Raw genomic sequence first — 19,378 nt, forward strand, 5'->3', positions numbered from 1 at the left:
TAAATCCAGCAAGCGAATATCAGTAACAATCGCGAATTTACAGTCATTGCTACAACTAATTAAAAAGTGGTCTTCTCCTATGAAACACCCATGCAGAGAGGCAGCTAGTCGGACGGTCCATGTTGGGAATGCGTCAATACAGGAAGTCAGTTTGCGTTCACTTGTTTGAAGTATTATTGAAGAAACTTTCCTGAAGCATCTGCGGTCGTATCATCCATTTCATCAGATCCCATTGGGGCTTGAAGCATTGAACTGGGTTTCGGCAGGGTAAGACCAGTCTTTTGGACGTTTTTACAGATTCAAATAATTTGTAACCGTTAACGTTATAGTTTTTAGGATTTAAATATTCTGAAATTAATTAAAAAATACTTAAATAGGCTAGACAACTACCAGCATCACTCTTAGAAAGTAATAAACTCAAAGCAAGCAACTCGTAAAGCGAGCGGTTTAACACATTGCAAGAGTGATTTGGCTAGCAGGTCTTAAAGCTCGAACAAAACCTGTATTCGTATTCGGGTGTGGATAAAACTGAGAGCTTTTGCCTACTAACTATACCTGGTGAAAATAGCGGAAAGCAAACGCGAGACGCCTGACGGCTATCAGCCTTTAGCTGTGTTCAAGAAGCACATTTTATTAGCTGAGCTCTGCTTTATTCTAATAATATTAGTTGAGAATTGGCTTGACTACAGAGAGATACATTGCAAACTGTTGTGAATTATGTAAAGTGTTAACGCTTGCTAGTATGTTAAATGGTAAAAGCGAAGAGGCCCTTCCAGCCCACCTAAAATTTAACACACTTAGAAAAAAATATATATTTCGCATTAGAAACCAATGTTTAATTATTTAATAAACGCTTTTTTTCCCAAATTTATTCCTTAGCAGTGCTAATGCACATTACAAATCAAAAGTTGAGGTCTAATATAGTTACATGTACAAAATATCTTAATTTTAACATGTTCTGTAATGAATGTGGCTTTTTGTATTTGACCCATAATGTATTTTTATCTATTGCCAAAAATATACCTAATATACCCATGCGATTGTTTTGGTCACATGTAGGCTAACATTAAAAACCCAACTAAAAAATCTAGCTTAAACAAGCCTAGGCTGGTTGGCTGGATTAAGCTGGTCGGCTGGATTAAGCTGGTCGACCAGGCTGGTTTTAGAGGGGTTTTGGCCATTTCCAGTTTGTTCTTAGCTGGTCAGGCTGGGAGATGACCAGCTAAAACCAGCTTGACCAGCCAAGCAAAGCTGGGAGTCCAGCCAAAACCAGCTATATCCAGCTTAAACCAGGCTGGTCAAGCTGGTTTTAGCTAGATTTGGCTGGTCATTTTCCAGCCTGACCAGCTAAGACCAGGCTGGAAATGGCTGGAAACCAGCCTGGAAATGACCAAAACCCCTCTAAAACCAGGCTGGGCAACCAGCTAAAACCAGCCAACCAGCCTAGGCTGGTTTAAGCTGGATTTTTCAGCAGGGTAAGTAATGCTTTATTGTTTATTAACCAACTAATTTAACTACACTTCGGCAATTACCTTTTCACTTGCTGACCTACTTTTATTTTTACCTGTAGGTGCACTTTTAGGTACATTAAAATTAATAATTTCTACCTGTTATACATTATTTTACATAAAAAGTTATCCAATTACTATTCTAATTATCCTAACTTGCCTAGTTAACATAATAGTCTAGTCTTTAAATTGAACTTTTAGCTGAATTAGTCACAATGGCAAAGAGAAAATAAAGAGAAAATAAAACAATTATTAAAACTATCATGCTTAAATACTGTTAAAATATTTCTGGTAAATAACAATTTGAAACTTTTTTAAAAATTCACTGGAGGGATAGTAATTTCGACATGAACCGTATAAAATTAAATCCAGATGAGTAAACAACAAAGGATGCATAAACACTAACATGAATTTATGAATGCGTCACAACAGACAACATGAAATGAAACAACCCCTGAAACAAATCATCTGTCAAGGGGCAGTTCTAGAATTTCATCCCTACTCAACCTTTGCCACTGTTTCTGTATAAATTTATACATTTAAAATGATAATTTTGCACACAACAACATACCATATTTATTTTTTAAGTCTTATTTTCTATTAACAATTCATATAAACATTCATTCAGAATAAATATTCAGTGAGATTCCTGTTTGTTTATTTTTTCCCAATTTCTGTTTAATGGAGAGAAGATTTTTTTTTTTTAAATTTTCCCATTTCTAATCATAATAGTTTTAATAACTCATCTCTAATAACTAATTTATTTAATCTTTGCCATGATTACAGTCAATAATATTTGACAAGACATTTTTCAAGACACTTTACAGCTTACACTTACATTTAAAGGCTTAACTAGGTTAAATAGGTTAACTAGGCAGGTTAGGATAATTAGGCAAGTTATGGTATAACAAAGGTTTGTTCTGTAGACTATTGAAAAAATATATAGCTTAAAGGGGTTAATAATTTTGTCCCTAAAATGGTTTTTTAAATGATTAAAAACTGCTTTTATTCTAGCCGAAATAAAACAAATAAGACTTTCTTACATTATCAGACATACTGTGAAAATTTCCTTGCTCTGTTAAACATCTTTTGGGAAATATTTAAAAAGGGGGGCTTATAATTCTGACTTTAATATATATATATATATATATATATATATATATATATATATATATATATATATATATATATATATATATATATATATATATTAGGGCTGTGCAATTAATTGAAAATCCAGTTTCGATTTTGGCTTCTAACGATTATGAAAAACCATTAATCGAGATAAACGATTATTGCATCATATACCGTCCCCTTTCCAGTTGTGCACTTTTGTCGCTCTGCAAAGCTCATTCCATGTAAAAATGACTAAAAGCATGTACTGTAATGTAACGTTTGCAGCACGGGGTGCGCATCATTCATTGATGTACGTTCGAATCATTCATATTTTTAATAGCGCAAAAGACCACGTGCTGTTCTGTGTGTGCGCTAGCCGCTCTAAGCCTCGGACAGGCTGGGAGACGAGCAGAGCACACACATCTAACGCCATCTTAATGTGAGCACTTTAAGGGTCAAATACATGCACATTTGTGTCAGAGCACGGTGTTTAGTGATTATTTATATTAACCCTCATTTGTGTAATAAACAAACAAGTTGAGAATCAAAAGACATGTGTAAGAGAAACCATATCAGAGCCGCACTATTCTTAAAGTGACAGCTCGCGATATTTTTTTCTTACAGTGAAGATACTTAAAGCAACGTTTAAACATAACAGAATTAATAACTCATTTCTAATTAATTTCTTTTATCTTTGGTATGATGACAGTAAATTATATTTTACAAGATATTTTTCAAGGTACTAGTATTCGGCTTAAAGTGACATTCAAAGGCTTAATAAGGCAAGTCATTGTATAAAAGTAGTTTCTTTTGCAGACCAACAAAAATATATATTGCTTAAATCCCTAATAATATTGAGCTATTAAAATAGGTTTCAAAATATTTAAATATTATATGAAATACTGTGTAAAATTCCTCTGTTAAACATCATTTGGGAAATATTTCTATATAAAAAAAAATTCACAGAAGGGTGAATAATTTTCACTTCAACTGATAATCGTTTTGAATAATCGTGATTACAATTATGACCAAAATATTCATGATTATGATTTTCCCCATAATAGAGCAGCCCTAATATATGATGGTTATCACCACCTATTGGCCTAATCATGTAATTGCTATTTGGAGCGTCAAGTGATTTGCTATTTATATGGCGGACTTTGTAAGTGGAAAACCTGAACGCTTCACTAAAGAGAAAACAGTTAAACGGAGCATCTGCAGAACGAGGATAAAAAACAAGCCTTCTCCGTTAGGCCTGTTTACTCTTTCTTTCTTTCTTTCTTTCTTTCTTTCTTTCTTTCTTTCTTTCTTTCTTTCGTGGAGTCAGGAAACAGTGTTGTACGCACTCCGCTGAAGACATTCATTAGCCTACATATTTAATTTTGTTTGTTAACCGCAAAGATTCATTTTAAAACTACTTCTAAATTAAAATCTAATTTCCGGTTACGCAGTGGCTCAGTAGGTAGGGCTGTCGCCTCACAGCAAGAAGGTTGCTGGTTCGAGCCTCGGCTGGGTCAGTTGGCATTTCTGTGTGGAGTTTGCATGTTCTCTCTGCATTTGCTTGGGTTTCCTACCGGTGCTCCGGTTTCCCCCACAAGTCCAAAGACATGCGGTACAAGTGAATTGGGTAGGCTAAATTGTCCATAGTGTGTGTGTGTGTGTGTGTGTGTGTGTGTGTGTGTGTGTGTGTGTGTGTGTGTGTGTGTGTGTGTGTGTGAATGAGTTTGTATGGGTTTTCCAGTGATAGGTTGTAGCTGGAAGGGCATCCGCTGCATAAAACATATGCTGGATAAGTTGGTAGATAATTCCGCTGTGGGGACCCCAGATTAATAAAGGGACTAAGCCGAAAAGAAAAGGAATGAATAAATGAACGAAAATGTAATTTCCAGCAAACAAATAAATGAGCAATAATACGACAATACTATGCCTCATATGATTTAAAAACCCGACAGGTGGACAAATCTGAACTAGTTTTTAATAAAATAAATATACATATAATAAATAATACTGCTAATAATAATAACAATATACAAAAGCAAGTCGTCATGAGTAAACTGAAAAAGCTCACCGAGATGGAGAAGATATGGAGGCAGTCATTTTTATATTTATGTAGACTAATCATTTTTGTCATTTTTAATCCTTATCTCTTATTTTTTTAATCATTAAAGATATTTGCATATTACTGTACATCCTGTGTGTATTAAGCAATGTTTAAGCGTTTAAGGTGCATGACTAACGTGCTTTGCGCTAGACCTGATTTCAGCTGCTTTATTGCAGTCTATTTTAGTTCCTCCATATAGCAAAACGCCAACAATGCACCTTAACACACCTCTTTTCTAGACAGACACACCAATGAGTCCACAAAGTGGCACAAATGGATTTGCTATTTAAACAACGTGGCAGAAAACAAAAAATTAAGGTTGCACTAAAAATAGCAGCACATCGTGGCAAACATGTCTTGTGCCTTATTGTGTCGGTGTATGATGGGGCCCTTAGAATTAAATGCCTACTTTACTACATCCAATCAGTTGGCAGAAAAACAAATCACGCATACTTTTTTTTTTCATTTAATATTCTGTTTCTTTAGCAACTTCGTCACAATACAAAAAAACAATCATAGATTTGAATCTTTACCACAAACAGAGAGTTTATGAAAAGGACTGGTGAAAACACAATCGAAGAATTAATAAATGTGCAAATCGTGACCATTTAGCAACATTATGATCAACTAGATTTTGAATTGAGATAATCTTATAACAATTATTTGTGCAGCTACTGTAAAGGCCCTACACTGAATGCATCAATACAGGCTAAACAATAGAAAGATGTGACAGAACAACACTTTTAATAACCTTATAAAGACATGCATGTGTTTAGGTGAATTTCACATCACATCGTCTCCACATCTTCAGCAGTAGCTAATGTTTTTTAAGCTCATCAGAACACATGCAGTAACTGTGATACATGTGAATTACTGTGCATCATACTGCTGTTGTTTTGATGCACACTGGCCTATAGGTTTTGCAATTAATCCTCTCTGTGTGCAAATACCAATTGACCTGTGGATCAGTAGGATTTGTGATTTGGCATGTACAAGCCCAGTGCATGAGATGATTCAAGAACACAGGTGAATGAACGTTCGAGGTTACTAAAGTAACCCTTTGTTCCCCGAGGAGGGGAATGGAAGCACTATAAGTGGATTTGATGTTCTAAATCCACGTATGGGAGGTTCGGTTCAGAAGCTACTCGTCTGAAAGAGTATTGAACGGGCCAATTAAGAATGAATTGGCAGCGCAAGCCTGCGCAGGTGTGCGGCATATGCAATCAACTGAGTATATAAGCACGCCTGGCGCCAGCAGACGCTATCCTTTTTAAGCTGAAGAGACTTTTAACAGCTAAGGGACAGTCATTATGGCGACGGAGTATAGTGCTTCCGTTCCCCTCCTCGGGGAACGAAGGGTTACTTTAGTAACCTTGAACGTTCCCCTTCGGGGGGAACTCCAGCACTAAGTGGATTTGATGTTCTAAATCCACGTATGGGAGCCCATTGAAAGCGCCATAAAGACTGCACCTTACCAACACCCACCATGAGAGAGAGGTCAGGCAAGCGTGACACACCCAGATCATGAGAGGCGTGGTCCTCCAACCTGCCCTTGGCCCTAACTTATCCCACTTCAAAAGAAGTTTTACGTAATAGGTATCTTTTTCGGGAGTCGTTAGCGTCTAGATAATTCTAGGAATATACGACAGTACATTGGGAAGCATGCCATCCCAGTAGGGAGGACGCTGCGGAGACCATCCGCACCCAATAGGGGGAAACAAATGGAATTACATATGGACTAACCCTGAAAAGGGGGAGTGCGCATAAAAGGTGGTTAGCGGATAGGGAAGCACGGGTCCACCCAGGGGGGGGAACTTAACCGTGGCGGAAAAGCATACGGGGATCACCAGCGGGGATCGGCCATAGCAGGCACCTATACCCAAAACGCGGGCTGACCAGCGGGCAGACCTACAACGTAATGGGCCAGCAAGTGACTCCTCCGCTGAGTCAATGCTGGGGGCCTCGGAGGAATCTGCAGGGCTCACCGAATGGGGAACTTACTGACAGACAGGAGGGTGCACATCTCTCCGTGTTAGGGAAAAAAGGCACCGCAAGCATGTACAACACCTACCGAGTTGTTTCCTCAATCACCAAAGGTACCTAACACCCTTGAGGAAACCGGCTCCACTCGCAGATTATAAAATCTTGCAAATGTGTTGGGTGTCGCCCAGCCCGCAGCTCTACAAATGTCTGTTAAAGAAGCGCCACGCGCACACGCCCAAGAGGATGCAACGCTCCGAGTGGAGTGCGCATGCACTCCTGGGGGGCGCGGCTGACCTCTGCTCAAATAAGCACATGAAATGGCCTCCACAATCCAGTGGGATAAACGTTGTTTAGACACGGCACTTCCCTGCTGCCGTCCGCCATAACAGACAAAGAGCTGCTCAGAAGATCTAAAGTTCTGAGTACGGTCCACATAAATGCGCAGAGCGCGAACTGGACAAAGTAAGGACAGGGCTGGGTCTGCCTCCTCCGGGGGCAGCGCTTGCAGGGTTACTACCTGATCTCTAAAGGGAGTGGTAGGAACTTTGGGCACATAACCCGGGCGGGGTCTCAGGATAACGTGAGAAAATCCCGGCCCGAATTCCAGGCACGAGTCACTGACCGAAAATGCCTCCAGGTCCCCGACCCTCTTAATGGAGGCCAACGCGACCAGCAGAGCTGTCTTCAGGGACAGAAATCTTAAAGATACTGTATCGAGTGGCTCAAAGGGATCAAATCGCAGGCTCGTGAGAACGAGGGCGAGATCCCAAGAGGGCGTGAGAGGGGGGCGAGTTGGATTAATCGCCTAGCGCCTCTGAGGAACCGGATGATGAGGTTATGCTTTCCCACGGTGCCGCCAGCCACCGCGTCATGGTGAGCGGAGATGGCAGCAACGTAAACCTTTAGAGTGGAGGACGACAGCCTACTGTCCAGCTTCTCTTGAAGGAAAGAGAGCACAACACTGATCTGGCAAGATCGGGGGTCTTCTCTGCGAGAGACACACCACTCAGTGAATAGACTCCACTTCAGGGCGTAGGTGCGCCTCGTGGAGGGGGCTCTAGCCTGAGTGATGGTATCAACCACCGCGGGCGGCAGGTTACCTAAGTCTTTCTCGCGTCTATGGACCACACGTGGAGGTTCCAGAGATCGGGACGAGGGTGCCAGACGGTGCCTTGTCCCTGAGAAAGTAGGTCCTCTCTCAAAGGGATCTGCCAAGGGAGGGCCGTCACGAGGAGGGAGAGCTCTGATATCCAGGTTCGGTTGGGCCAGAGGGGCGCAACTAACAAAACCTGCTCCTCGTCCTCCCTGACCTTGCACATTAACTGCGCGATCAGGCTCACTGGGGGAAACGCAAACTTGCGTATGCCCCGAGGCCAGCTGTGGGCCAGTGCATCCGTACCGAGAGAGCCCTCGGTCAGGGAATAAAACAACTGGCAATGAGCGTTCTCGGGGGAAGCAAACAGATCGATCTGGGCCTCCCCGAATCGTGCCCATATCAGCTGAACAGACTCGGGGTGGAGTCTCCATTCTCCAGAGTGAATCTGCTGCCGTGAGAGCACATCGGCTGCACGGTTGAGCATACCTGGGATGTGAATGGCGCGCAGTGACTTCAGCCGCGGGTGACTCCAGAGGAGCAGACGGCGGGCAAGCTGAGACATGCGGCGAGAGCGCATACCCCCCATGCGGTTGATATCAGCCGCCGCCGTACTGTCCGTCCTGACCAGCACGTGTTGCTGCTCCAGCGCCGGAGAAAAACGGTGGAGAGCAAGGAACACTGCCAACAGCTCTAGGCGATTGATGTGCCAATGCAGCTGGGCACCTACGCACAGGCCCGCAGCTGCATGCCCGCAACACACGGCTCCCCAGCCTGTGCTGGAAGCATCTGTCGAAACAACAACATGACTGGACGCCTGTCCCAGAGGCACACCGGCCTGCAGGAACGAGGGGGCGTTCCAGGGGCTGAGGGTGCGGCGACACAGCGCAGTAACAGAGACTTGGTGTGTGCCCGCATGCCATGCGCGTCTCGGAACTCGATCTTGAAGCCAGTGCTGAAGTGGTCTCATATGGAGCAATCCGAGCGGCGTGACAGCCGCAGCGGAAGCCATATGCCCCAGGAGCCTCTGAAAATATTTCAGTGGGACCACTAACTTGCTGTCGAGCTCCCTCAGACAGTTCAGCAGCAGGCGAGCGCGCTCTCCGGAGAGGCGCGCTACCATGGTGACCGAGTCCAGCTCCATCCCGAGAAAAGAGATCCTCTGCACCGGGGCGAGTTTGCTCTTTTCCCAGTTGACCTGCAACCCCAGTAGGCGGAGATGCCGGAGCACCTCGTCTCTGTGCGCAGTCAATTGCTCCCGAGAGTGGGCTAAAATCAGCCAGTCGTCGAGATAATTGAGTACGCGGATGCCCGCAAGCCGCAGAGGCGCTAGGGCACCCTCCGCGAGTTTGGTGATGACCCGCGGAGACAGAGAGAGCCCGAAGGGGAGGACCTTGTACTGCCACGCTCGACCTTCGAACGCAAACCGCAGAAACTGACGGTGGCGTGGAAGAATGGAGACATGAAAATACGCGTCCTTCAGGTCTATGGCTGCAAACCAATCCTGAGGACGAACGCATCGGAGGATGCGCCTCTGCGTAAGCATTCTGAACGACAGCTTGTGAAGGCAGCGATTCAAAACGCGAGATCTAGGATTGGCTGTGACCCACCGCTCTTTTTGGGTACGATGAAGTATGGGCTGTAAAACCCGCTCTCCATCTCGGCTGGAGGTACCGGCTCGATTGCACCCTTCGCCAGGAGGGCAGCAATCTCCTCTCGCAAGACAGGGGCGGACAGGGGATTGACCCTGGTGAAATACACGCCCGTGAACCTGGGAGGCCGTTTGGAGAACTGTAGTTCGTAGCCGAGTCTGATCGTGCGTATGAGCCACCGCGAGGGGCTGGCCCGCGCTAACCAGGCAGGCAGAGCCCTCGCTAATGACGTCATCGCAGCAATCGTTGACGTACCCGCGGAGGGGCAGCGAGGAGCGGGTGTGCTGATCCGGGGAGCGCGAGGGTCCCACAGAAGAGCTGGAGGAGAGCGTTTCGCTCTGGCTCCGCACCCTGACTCCTGAGAGGGGGCTGGGAGGAGGGAGATCGTCCCCCCAGCGCCCGAGAGCCGCTGGCGGAGCATGCAAGCCCTGTGAGCTGAGAGGCAGCGCGTCCCAGACTGGCGGGGCTTGAGCTGTCACAGCCGGGGAAGGGAGAAAATGCTCTTTAATCGAAACTTTGGTGGCACTAAAAAGTACCGTTGGATTTTGGGCCCTGTCCTCCACTGGGGAAAGAGCAAGTCTCCTCTTCTCCTGATGACCTGTCTTAGGGACGCTTCGCGGTCCGTTTACCGGTCTTAGCGGCGCCCTGGGCAGGAGGGGCTACCGGCTTTCGGCGTGCTCGACGCGCTCGACGCTGCCCCGCCTATAGATGACTTTGCCCATCACATCCGACTGCTCCTTCACCGCCTTAAACTCCTGGGTGAATTCACCGACAGTGTCGCCGAACAGGCCAGCCTGGGATATGGGCGCGTCAAGAAAGCGAACTTTGTCGACATCGCGCATATCTGCCAGGTTTAGCCAGAGGTGGCGTTCCTGGACCACAAGTGTGGACATCGTCCTCCCCAGTGCGCAGGCGGCGGACTTAGTGGTTTGGAGAGCATAGTCGATCGCCGTACGCAGCTCATGTAACAAGCCTGGGTTAGACCCACCCTCGTGCAGCTCGGCCAGCGCCTGCGCTTGGTAGCGCTGGTAGGTGGCCATCGCATGCAAGGCGGAAGCTGCCTGGCCCGCAGCCTTGTAAGCTCTAGCTCCGAGGGAGGCAGAAAACTTACAGGCTTTGGACGGGAGACGGGGCGGAGCACGCAAAGCTGGGGTGCCACGCGGACAAAGATTGACCACAATGGCGCGCTCCACCTGCGGGATCGCCTCATACCCCCTGGCAGCTCCACCATCCAGGGTGGTGAGGGCGGAGGCAGACGCAGCGCGGGCAGAGAAAGGTGCCCTCCAGGACTGCGTGAGCCTACTGTGCACTTCCGGGAAGAAGGGGACGAGAGGCTTCGAAGGCTTCGCCTTCTGATCCTCTACGTAACACCCATCTAGTCGGTCCGGCCGCGGGGCTGGGGGATAAACCATCTCCAACCCGACGGCCGAAGCAGCCCGAGAAAGCACGGCCAACATGTCTGCTTCAGGATCCGTTTTGACGGCGCTCGCTTGCCCAGAGGGGGCGAGTGGGTCCGGATCATCGTCGGACAATGAAAGCCCACCCTCCGATGCCGCGGAGGACATCTGATCTCCGGTGTCAGCGAGCGTGAGAGCTACCATCTGATTAGACGGATCACTCCCAGTACCCAAAGCTTGGATGGAGCGCTTGGAGGAGCGAGAGGTCCGCGAGCCCGTGGGCGGCGGATTGTCTCTCGCTGAAGCCCTCAGATCTGCCCGAGCGCCCGCTGCAGAGCAGGAGGCAACTGGGGTGGCTCGCTCTCTTACCAAAGCTAACCGCGATCTCAACTGCGCAACGGTCATGGCATCGCAGTGACGACATGGACCGCCCCCGAGCACCACATTAACATGCTGGACCCCCAAACATGTAATGCAGTGATCGTGTCCATCATCCGGAGCCACGAAACCCCCGCAACCAGAAACGCACAGTCGGAGCGCCATCCTGAAAAGGACGTGCTGCACGACTGTGTTGCTCTTTTAGGATTTGCAACAATACGCACGCTCTTGGAGGGCCGGACCCAAAGGGACGCCAGGCAAGGGAGATACCCAGCTCGACCGTCTGCCGCTGCGTGGACTCGCTCTGGACCGGGATGCACTCGTTCTCGAAATGGCTGTAGATCAGCAGGAGGAACCCTCATAAGCTCGATCAGAAAAGGCTCTGAAGCGAAAAAGATAGCGTCTGCTGGCGCCAGGCATGCTTATATACTCAGTTGATTGCATATGCCGCACACCTGCGCAGGCTTGCGCTGCCAATTTATTCTTAATTGGCCCGTTCAATACTCTTTCAGACGAGTAGCTTCTGAACCGAATCTCCCATACGTGGATTTAGAACATCAAATCCACTTATAGTGCTGGAGTTCCCGCCGAAGGGGAACTTTGGTTCCAACAAAATTAGTTCCCAAGCAAAATGATTATAGAAACAGTAACAGCAATAAGCACACAATAGGAAAGAACACAGAGAGTATATCAATAAAAGAGCAAAATAAAGTAAAATAAAATAAAAATAAATAAATAAATAATAAAAATTATTTTTGCCTAATTAAAAGAAGCTACCACAGTTGACCAACACTAAATACGATTAAAAACATGACCGTTTAGATCCCCCTCCCCACTCACTGAAGGGAAGGACTTATGCTTTAAAAGACCTAGAAAATAAATGCGTCTTTAATTTATACTTAAACACAGGCAGCGACGAAGCCTTTTTTTAGTTCTAATGGCAAGGCGTTCCCGAGGCAAGGACCTGCTATGGCAAAAGCACGTTCACCCCTACTTTTCAGGTGGGCCTTTGGAACTTTTAATAAAAACTGATGTATGTGTGTCTGAGACAGAGGAAAAGAGCGCTCCCTTCATGACTCTGTTGATGCCGCGAGCGGCTTTTTTCTTTTATTTTTTATTGTTTTTATTTATTTTGGAGATAATACACTGTGTAAATACAACAGAAAGACAATAAACTTTACAAATTTCGTGTCCACTTTTGTAGGCTCAAAACAATAGTGTCATATCTAGATAAAATAGCCCAAGCTATATTAAAATATTTTAAAGAATTACAAATATCAGATATAATAAAATCACATTAAATAAATAAACCAATATAAAACTAACAAAAGCTAGCTATAACAATTAGGTACTATATCAAACTGTTTTAAAGCCATTAAACTTTCATTTTTCAAAGCCTCTCTTGAAAAAAAAGATTTTAGATATTTTCTAAAAACAAAACACCGGAGAATGTTTTAAACATTATTTATAAAGTATTTGGATACGATGATATTAATCAAATCATGCAAACAGAGCATTTTTAGGGTGAGTGAAAGCAGAAACTAGGCAACCTTTTTTTCTGTCTTCAGCTGCGCAGCACTTTACAGACGCATCAGGGAACACTGCAAGTTCAAAATGTGTTCTGTGTCCTCAAACAAGTGTTTTTATATGACGTGATAAAATTTAAAAATGAAATTTTAAATGCATAAATAGCTTTATTAGTGCATAGCTGCTGAGCGCAACGAAATATAGGCTATATTTTATTACGTGCTGCTCTTATGTGCTGAAACACTTAACACTCTCCTTTACTTAAGATATAATAAGCAACATCTTTAAATAAAGGGAATCACCTATTAAGTGTCATAAAGCAAACAGGGAAAAATGTTTCAGTTCTCTCTGGAGCATTTGGGATGAATGTTGGACAGCGTCTGTCTAACTGAGGATGTTATGAAATACATTTTATATCGAGTTATTAATGGAGAATTTTATATATGTGGTTTTATATTATGGATGTGTGCACTCCCTGCGCTGTGTCCCTCCGTTAGTGGCAAGACCACTGGATTTCGATGCCAACAGTCGGCGAGTAAATAAATATGATGAATGAGAACACACAGGCATGTGCGTATAGACATACATTGTACTGCTGTACAGTAACGTGTCATTTGTTTGTTTTGGTTGTACTAATTTTAATAGTTTCGTGATGATGTGATGGTGTGCTTTATCTGCCTGATTCCCGCTGAAGTGGGCGGGTTGTGTGACGTTTGATTCGGGGGATGTTCTGGGGGCGGTGTTTGCTTGATGCGCTGCGAGCTACTAGCCTGACAGTGGAAACGCGACATGATTTCGGCCTCACTGCTCAACCACCCGGGCAATTGGCCTGGCCCGGACCAATAAAAGCCCAGGCTCGCACTGGCCCGATAGTGGAAATGCGGCACGCGAACAGGGGGAGAACATGCAAACTCCTCAACTGACTCAGCCGGGACTCGAACTAGCAACCTTCTTGCTGTAAGGCGATCATGCTACCCACTGCGCCACAGTGATGCCCATAAACTAGAATTATTTATGTTAATTATTAAATTGCCCATTACATTGTGTCTCATTAACATCTACACCTACCCCATGATTATCACTCATTCGTGTACTGTAACCACCATTTGGTCAAAATAAAATAACTCCTAAATCTAAACCCTGACCTTTTTTAAGGTCTGAAATAGGGCTGCACGATATTGGAAAAAATTGACATTGCGATATTTTTTTCCCCTGCGATATATATTGCGATATTTATTTTTATATATATATATATATATATGTGTATGTGCCACCTCGGTTGTCCATTGTCACCGGCCGTAGTACGTGACGTCACGCACTTTAAAACACAAATTACTGTTATGTTGCCAAGTATTACATATCTGTTAGAATATAACATTAGGCGCGATTCAGCAAGTTCAAGTTCAACCATGAATCTTGTTAGAAAACGAACTCTTACATCTGGGAACATTTTGGATTCGTGCCGACCGAGAAAGGTGAACAAATCAATTTGGATTAAGCTTTTTGTATGGGGGTTTTAAGTAAAGTGTGTTTTAATATTCACTGCTGAGTGCTGAGAGTCCAAACACTGAGGAGCAAATCCATCGATATGCAGATCCACGGGTCCCGAACCATGCAAGCTAGTGGCGATTGACGGCGAGGGAAAAAAAGCCATGTAGGCTTAATCAACTCCTGTCTTCTAAACGCAGAAGCCCAGCTCAGCCAGGCATGGCAGAGGCATTTGCAAAAATGGCCAGATACAAAAGAGAAAGTGATAAATGGAAGACATTGACGAGAAATTGAGCAACATAGGCTATTTGGTAACTACTTAAGAACGCGCCGCTCCGCAGAGTAGAGAAACCTGCGTTGCGAGAAATGCGGGAACAGAAAAAGAAGCCCTCTCTCGCATGGTTGTGAAAAAGTAGCCTGTCTGTGCATTTTCGCTACAAGCACACCGTCTGACAGTGTATTGCTGGAAACATTATAACCCCATTCTTCACTTAAACCGGACAAAGTCAACATGTTAGTTTTTCTGGCAAATAATTTAAAATATGACTACAAAAGGTGGAGAGAAACTACGCTGTTTTTTAAACATCTGACTTATATTGTTACTAGGTTAATATTGTCTTTTTACTTATAATTATTAATATTTATATTATTATTACACTGATTAGTAAAGTGCCATTTAGACTTTGTTAAGTTCTTAAAAATGTAACATTTAATTGTTATTATTATACAGTTTCAAGCAGTTAAAGTAATTTAATATTTAACTACAATATTTATAAACAGTTTTGTGTTGTTTTATTAACGAAAGTTCAAAAATAAACATGTACGTTTATACGGATGTTTTATTTATTAATATTAAATTCGGTTATTCCTTAATTTTTACATAAAAGGTAAAAAGGTAAAATATAAAGAACTGATATGTTATCGCCGTCTCCCCAGCCAGCTTTTCATCTGCTTTTTTCCCCTCCTTCTGGATACAAACAATAAAGTATCAGCGCCAGACCAGTGGTTTAAATTATATTTTACTCTCCTGATTTCTTTTCTTTTCATTAAAAAATAAATAAATGTTTAAAGTTTTGTATTGCATAGCCTATATATTTTTAAAGATTATCATTTAGCCTACCTGCAGCGCATGAGGTTGTGTGCTGGGCAAATCCCCTTTACTCATGCTACCCATTTCATTTATGACACTGTAAACTTGACTTGGCAGGCTGATCATCTTTAAACTCAAAAGACTGCTTCTGCATAATGTGATGTTTCTTATTACAACTGTTAGCGGTGACAAAAAGAAAGCAAACATTAAAAAGGGTATTGTTTTATCAATTGTATAGTTTAGTTTTAATAATAGCTAATGTATATAATAAATTATAATATCGATTATTGTGTAGACTACAGTGTTCAACAAAACAATTTTATTAAGTTACTCTAATAGACCAAATCCCTAACTGAAAAACGAATGTGAAAATGACAGGCAGTTGCGTCTTTGCTAAAATTAATTTAACGACAAATTTCTTTTGCTTTTTTCCCCTTTAGAGATCAAAAGAGCTGTATTTAAAGAATTATTTCACTAAAACATGAATTGAATGCCCAGTTCTTTCCCGTGTGAGTTTAGTGCGCCTCCGCCGCGTCTGCGTTTTTAAGGTTACAGGTGCACCCTGACCTGACGCGGGGACCAGATCTCTGTATTGCTTTGATTTCTCAATTTTCATAACTGTATTGCATTTTCATATGGTAAAATATCAACATTTATGTTCTGAAAGTAGTAGGAATGATGGGAGTGTTAGTAATTAATCACAGAAAAAACTTTCACTTTTGAGTGAACTTCTGTCACGTGTTATTTTAGTACGATAAAATAAACAAAAATAGTAATGCAGAAAAGTATTTTTCGCTCTGCCAAGCCTTCTCTGTTGCTGTATAGAGAAGCAGCCTGCTCAGTCTCCTTACCCCGGCCCCACCCCGCCCACCGACTCCTGAACGTCTTACTCACTCACTCACGCGGGCATGCACTGCGGTCTCATGAGGAAACGCTGCTTTTTGATATAATGTTTTTCTTGTTCCCAAATACAAATAATTTATCAAGTATTGTTTGAAATAAGTATTTGTAAAAACGCGCTATTCCTGCTTTTCCGAATACCGTATTCCGGTTCGGCTCCACCCATAATATATATATAATTTTTTTTTTTTTTTTTTTTGCATCGCACCCTCCTGCGATGTGACTATCGCAGATGCGCACATCGCGATTTCGATGCTGAAACGATATATCGTGCAGCCCTAGTCTGAAAGTCTAATTGTACCATATTTCATTTGTATTCTGTCCAATAATTTTGTGTTCAGTCATTTTTAGTGAGTTATTTTTGATTTTTCTCATTTGTTTTGAGCAGCAACAAGAAAGCCATGAGTTCTGCAATCTCAAAATCTACTCAGAGCCTCTCTACTGCTGAGGACATGAGGGATCAAACCAAACTGATAATGCATCCCTATGTCAACTGGGAAAAGTATCTGACTCCAGCGCCTCTATCTATAGCCATTTTGGGAGAGCTGGTTTTCATCTCATCCTCAAAAGATTTCTCTATCAATAAAAATCCTCCTAAAGAGGGTTACAAATTCATCAAATACCCTGATTCTTTCCGTGCTTGCCTCATGCAAGTGTGCAACACTGGTTGGCGGTCATTTAATGAAGCCCATACGAGCATGGATCAGATCCGTCTTTATACGGCCCGAGTTCCCGATTACATGAAGAATGCTGTGAAGATTCTGTTCCAAGATGATGATGAAATTGTCAAAGCGCTTCTTCCTGATCAGATTGACAATATCAGAGATATCGCAGATGAATGTCTGACGCTGGCTGCTGCTACTGAAAAGAGTTTTGGTAATGTCATCAATATCATCCAAGAGCTGCTGGAAGCTTGTATGAATGCAAACCGCTTCTATGGGGAAGAGATGGAGGCCATCAGGAAGAAGATTGAGGAGAGCAAACTGAGGAAGCAGTCATCAGAAGAAACAAAGAAAAGGACTGAGAAAGCAGTGAAAGCTGTGGAGAAGCAGTTGGATGAGGCTCAAGAGAGCTACAAGAAAGCTCTGGATTCTCTTCCTGGTGGATGGGAAATGATTGCCATGGACTTAGTTGGTGGGTTAACACAGAGCGTTACAGGCCTGCTTAATGGAGTGACGTCTCTTATTACCCACCCAGTCAGAAGTGCATGTTCTGCAACAACAAAGATCGCTAGTACCGTGCACCAGATCAGAGATCAGGAGAGAGATGTAGTTGCTGAAATAAATGCATACAGTAAGTCTGCTGCAATTTTAAGTTGTGTCCAGAATATCCAGCAGCTAATGAATGTGAATAGTGAGGGTGATGACATTGCCTGGAAAGATCTGTTTGATCAGGAGAACAATTGTGCAAAAACTACTTTTATGGCACAACAGCTTGAACGAATCAGTGAAGAATTAAATCAAGTCTCTGACTGCTCAAGTAAGTTTCAGGCTCTGAAGTTGTGCTGCATGGGCATAAAAATATGCAATGAGCTGGAACGTTATGCACCTTATGGCAAATGTGAGAAAAACAAAAGTAAGAAGATTATAAAGGAGGTTTTGGAACTCATCCAGCTTGCACGGGTTTTTGACTGCAAAAGCAAAGATGTGACAAATTCTCCAGCCATTTCTCCAAAGCCACCAATGATGAATAAAGAAGAAATCAAATCAAAGAACATGAGTCCTGCACAGAAGGCCTCACAGAATGCAAGATTCACCATAGAGCAGACCCGAGCTCAGCTGAACAAGTCCAGAGAGACATATGAGAAGTGTGTAGAGAACCTTGAGAACAATCAGAAAGAATTGACTGAAATCCTGATCACTATGAGAAACTGTGACCTGAAAGAGATCGACTTCAGAACCACCATAGAGATGCTGGGCAAAGGAATGGATGCCATGGGGAGAGTGAAGGAGCAGTGGGAGAAGATGGTTCACTTCTTTCAGATGGTTTCTGCCATTGTGAAAACCAGTCTGAGCAAAACTCTCACAAACTTCGTCTCCACATCTGAGAAAACACAAACCCTTCCCTACAATAAAAAGCTCTTCTCAAAAGATCTGCTCTACACTCAGGCCTTCCAAGCCAGTAACATTGCCAGTCTGGTCCATATGATCTCTGCAACATACACTGATGTTTCCAGCAGGTACCTGATGGATAGAGTCAGCTCACTGGGCAAACTGATGGCCATGGATAAAAATAAGCCAGAATTTGAGCATGAGCGACAACAGCTCCAGAACGCCTGTGATGAGGCAGAGAAAGGCATCTTAAGGCTTGTGGAGAAGAATAAAAAGGAGTTTGACAGAAAGAGCACGGAAAGACTGGAAAGAATCAATCGGGAATTGCTTCCCATTCTGCCTGCTGCACCTCCAGAGCAAATCAAGAGCATTCAAGAGGCTGTTCAAGCTGGATTCACTGAAGATGAAGGAGCAGCAGCATATTACTGAAACACTGAAGTGTTTAAAAGCTCACTATGTACATGATAGTTAATCTATGCAGTTAAGTAACTTGACATTTTGAGTCTCCCTAAGGAGTCTGAATAAATATCCATATATTTTGCTATTCTGACTGCACTTATAGCTTGTTTAGTCATTTGTCAATATTGCTTTAACAACTGCAGAAAACACAGCCTTACAATAAGCCATAGTTACATTTTTTTTTCTGTTATGATTTTGTCTTTATGGTTACTTTTATGTGAATCTCTTATGTTTAATTATGAGGCTGTTGAAGTAATAAACATATATGCATTGCATCCATTCTTCTAGACTTTGAATATTTTCTATCCACTTTCCTTTTCACCAAATTCAACAATTTACAGTCTTATAAAAATACATAACACTTGCAAACATACAGTACTAGGATATTTTTGCTCCTTGTTTTTTAAATAACCTTTACAGATCGGTGACTAACTAATGCCATAAGTACAGAACCATAGTAAGGCATCACTTCATTGAAAGAGATCAACAGAATTAGAATAAATGTACAATAGTGTAATGAATACACTGTAAAAACATCTAGCTTACAAATTAACTCAGTTTAAAACTAAGTTAGGTGGAGCTCAGAGTTGAATTTCCTCATGAAAACAATTTAACTGCATGTTTGGAACTGTTTG

The 19,378-nt window shown here is 43.1% G+C and overlaps 1 protein-coding gene across 3 annotated transcripts; it reads left to right on the plus strand.

The window, feature by feature from the left end:
- Window positions 1-45: 45 nt before the first annotated feature.
- On the plus strand, window positions 46-19,018 carry zgc:162509. Of its 3 annotated transcripts, XR_015510465.1 has the most exons (3): window positions 111-267; window positions 16,622-18,854; window positions 18,908-19,018. XR_015510465.1 is itself a non-coding variant. In NM_001083816.2 (2 exon segments), a coding segment is annotated over 1 exon segment (2,079 nt). In that variant the 5' UTR covers window positions 46-267; window positions 16,622-16,634; the 3' UTR covers window positions 18,714-19,018.
- The last annotated feature ends 360 nt before the right edge of the window (window positions 19,019-19,378 follow it).

This window comes from Danio rerio, chromosome 16 (assembly GCF_052040795.2).
Source record: "Danio rerio strain M-AB ecotype USA chromosome 16, GRCz13ab, whole genome shotgun sequence".
Classification (NCBI taxonomy): Eukaryota; Metazoa; Chordata; class Actinopteri; order Cypriniformes; family Danionidae; genus Danio; species Danio rerio.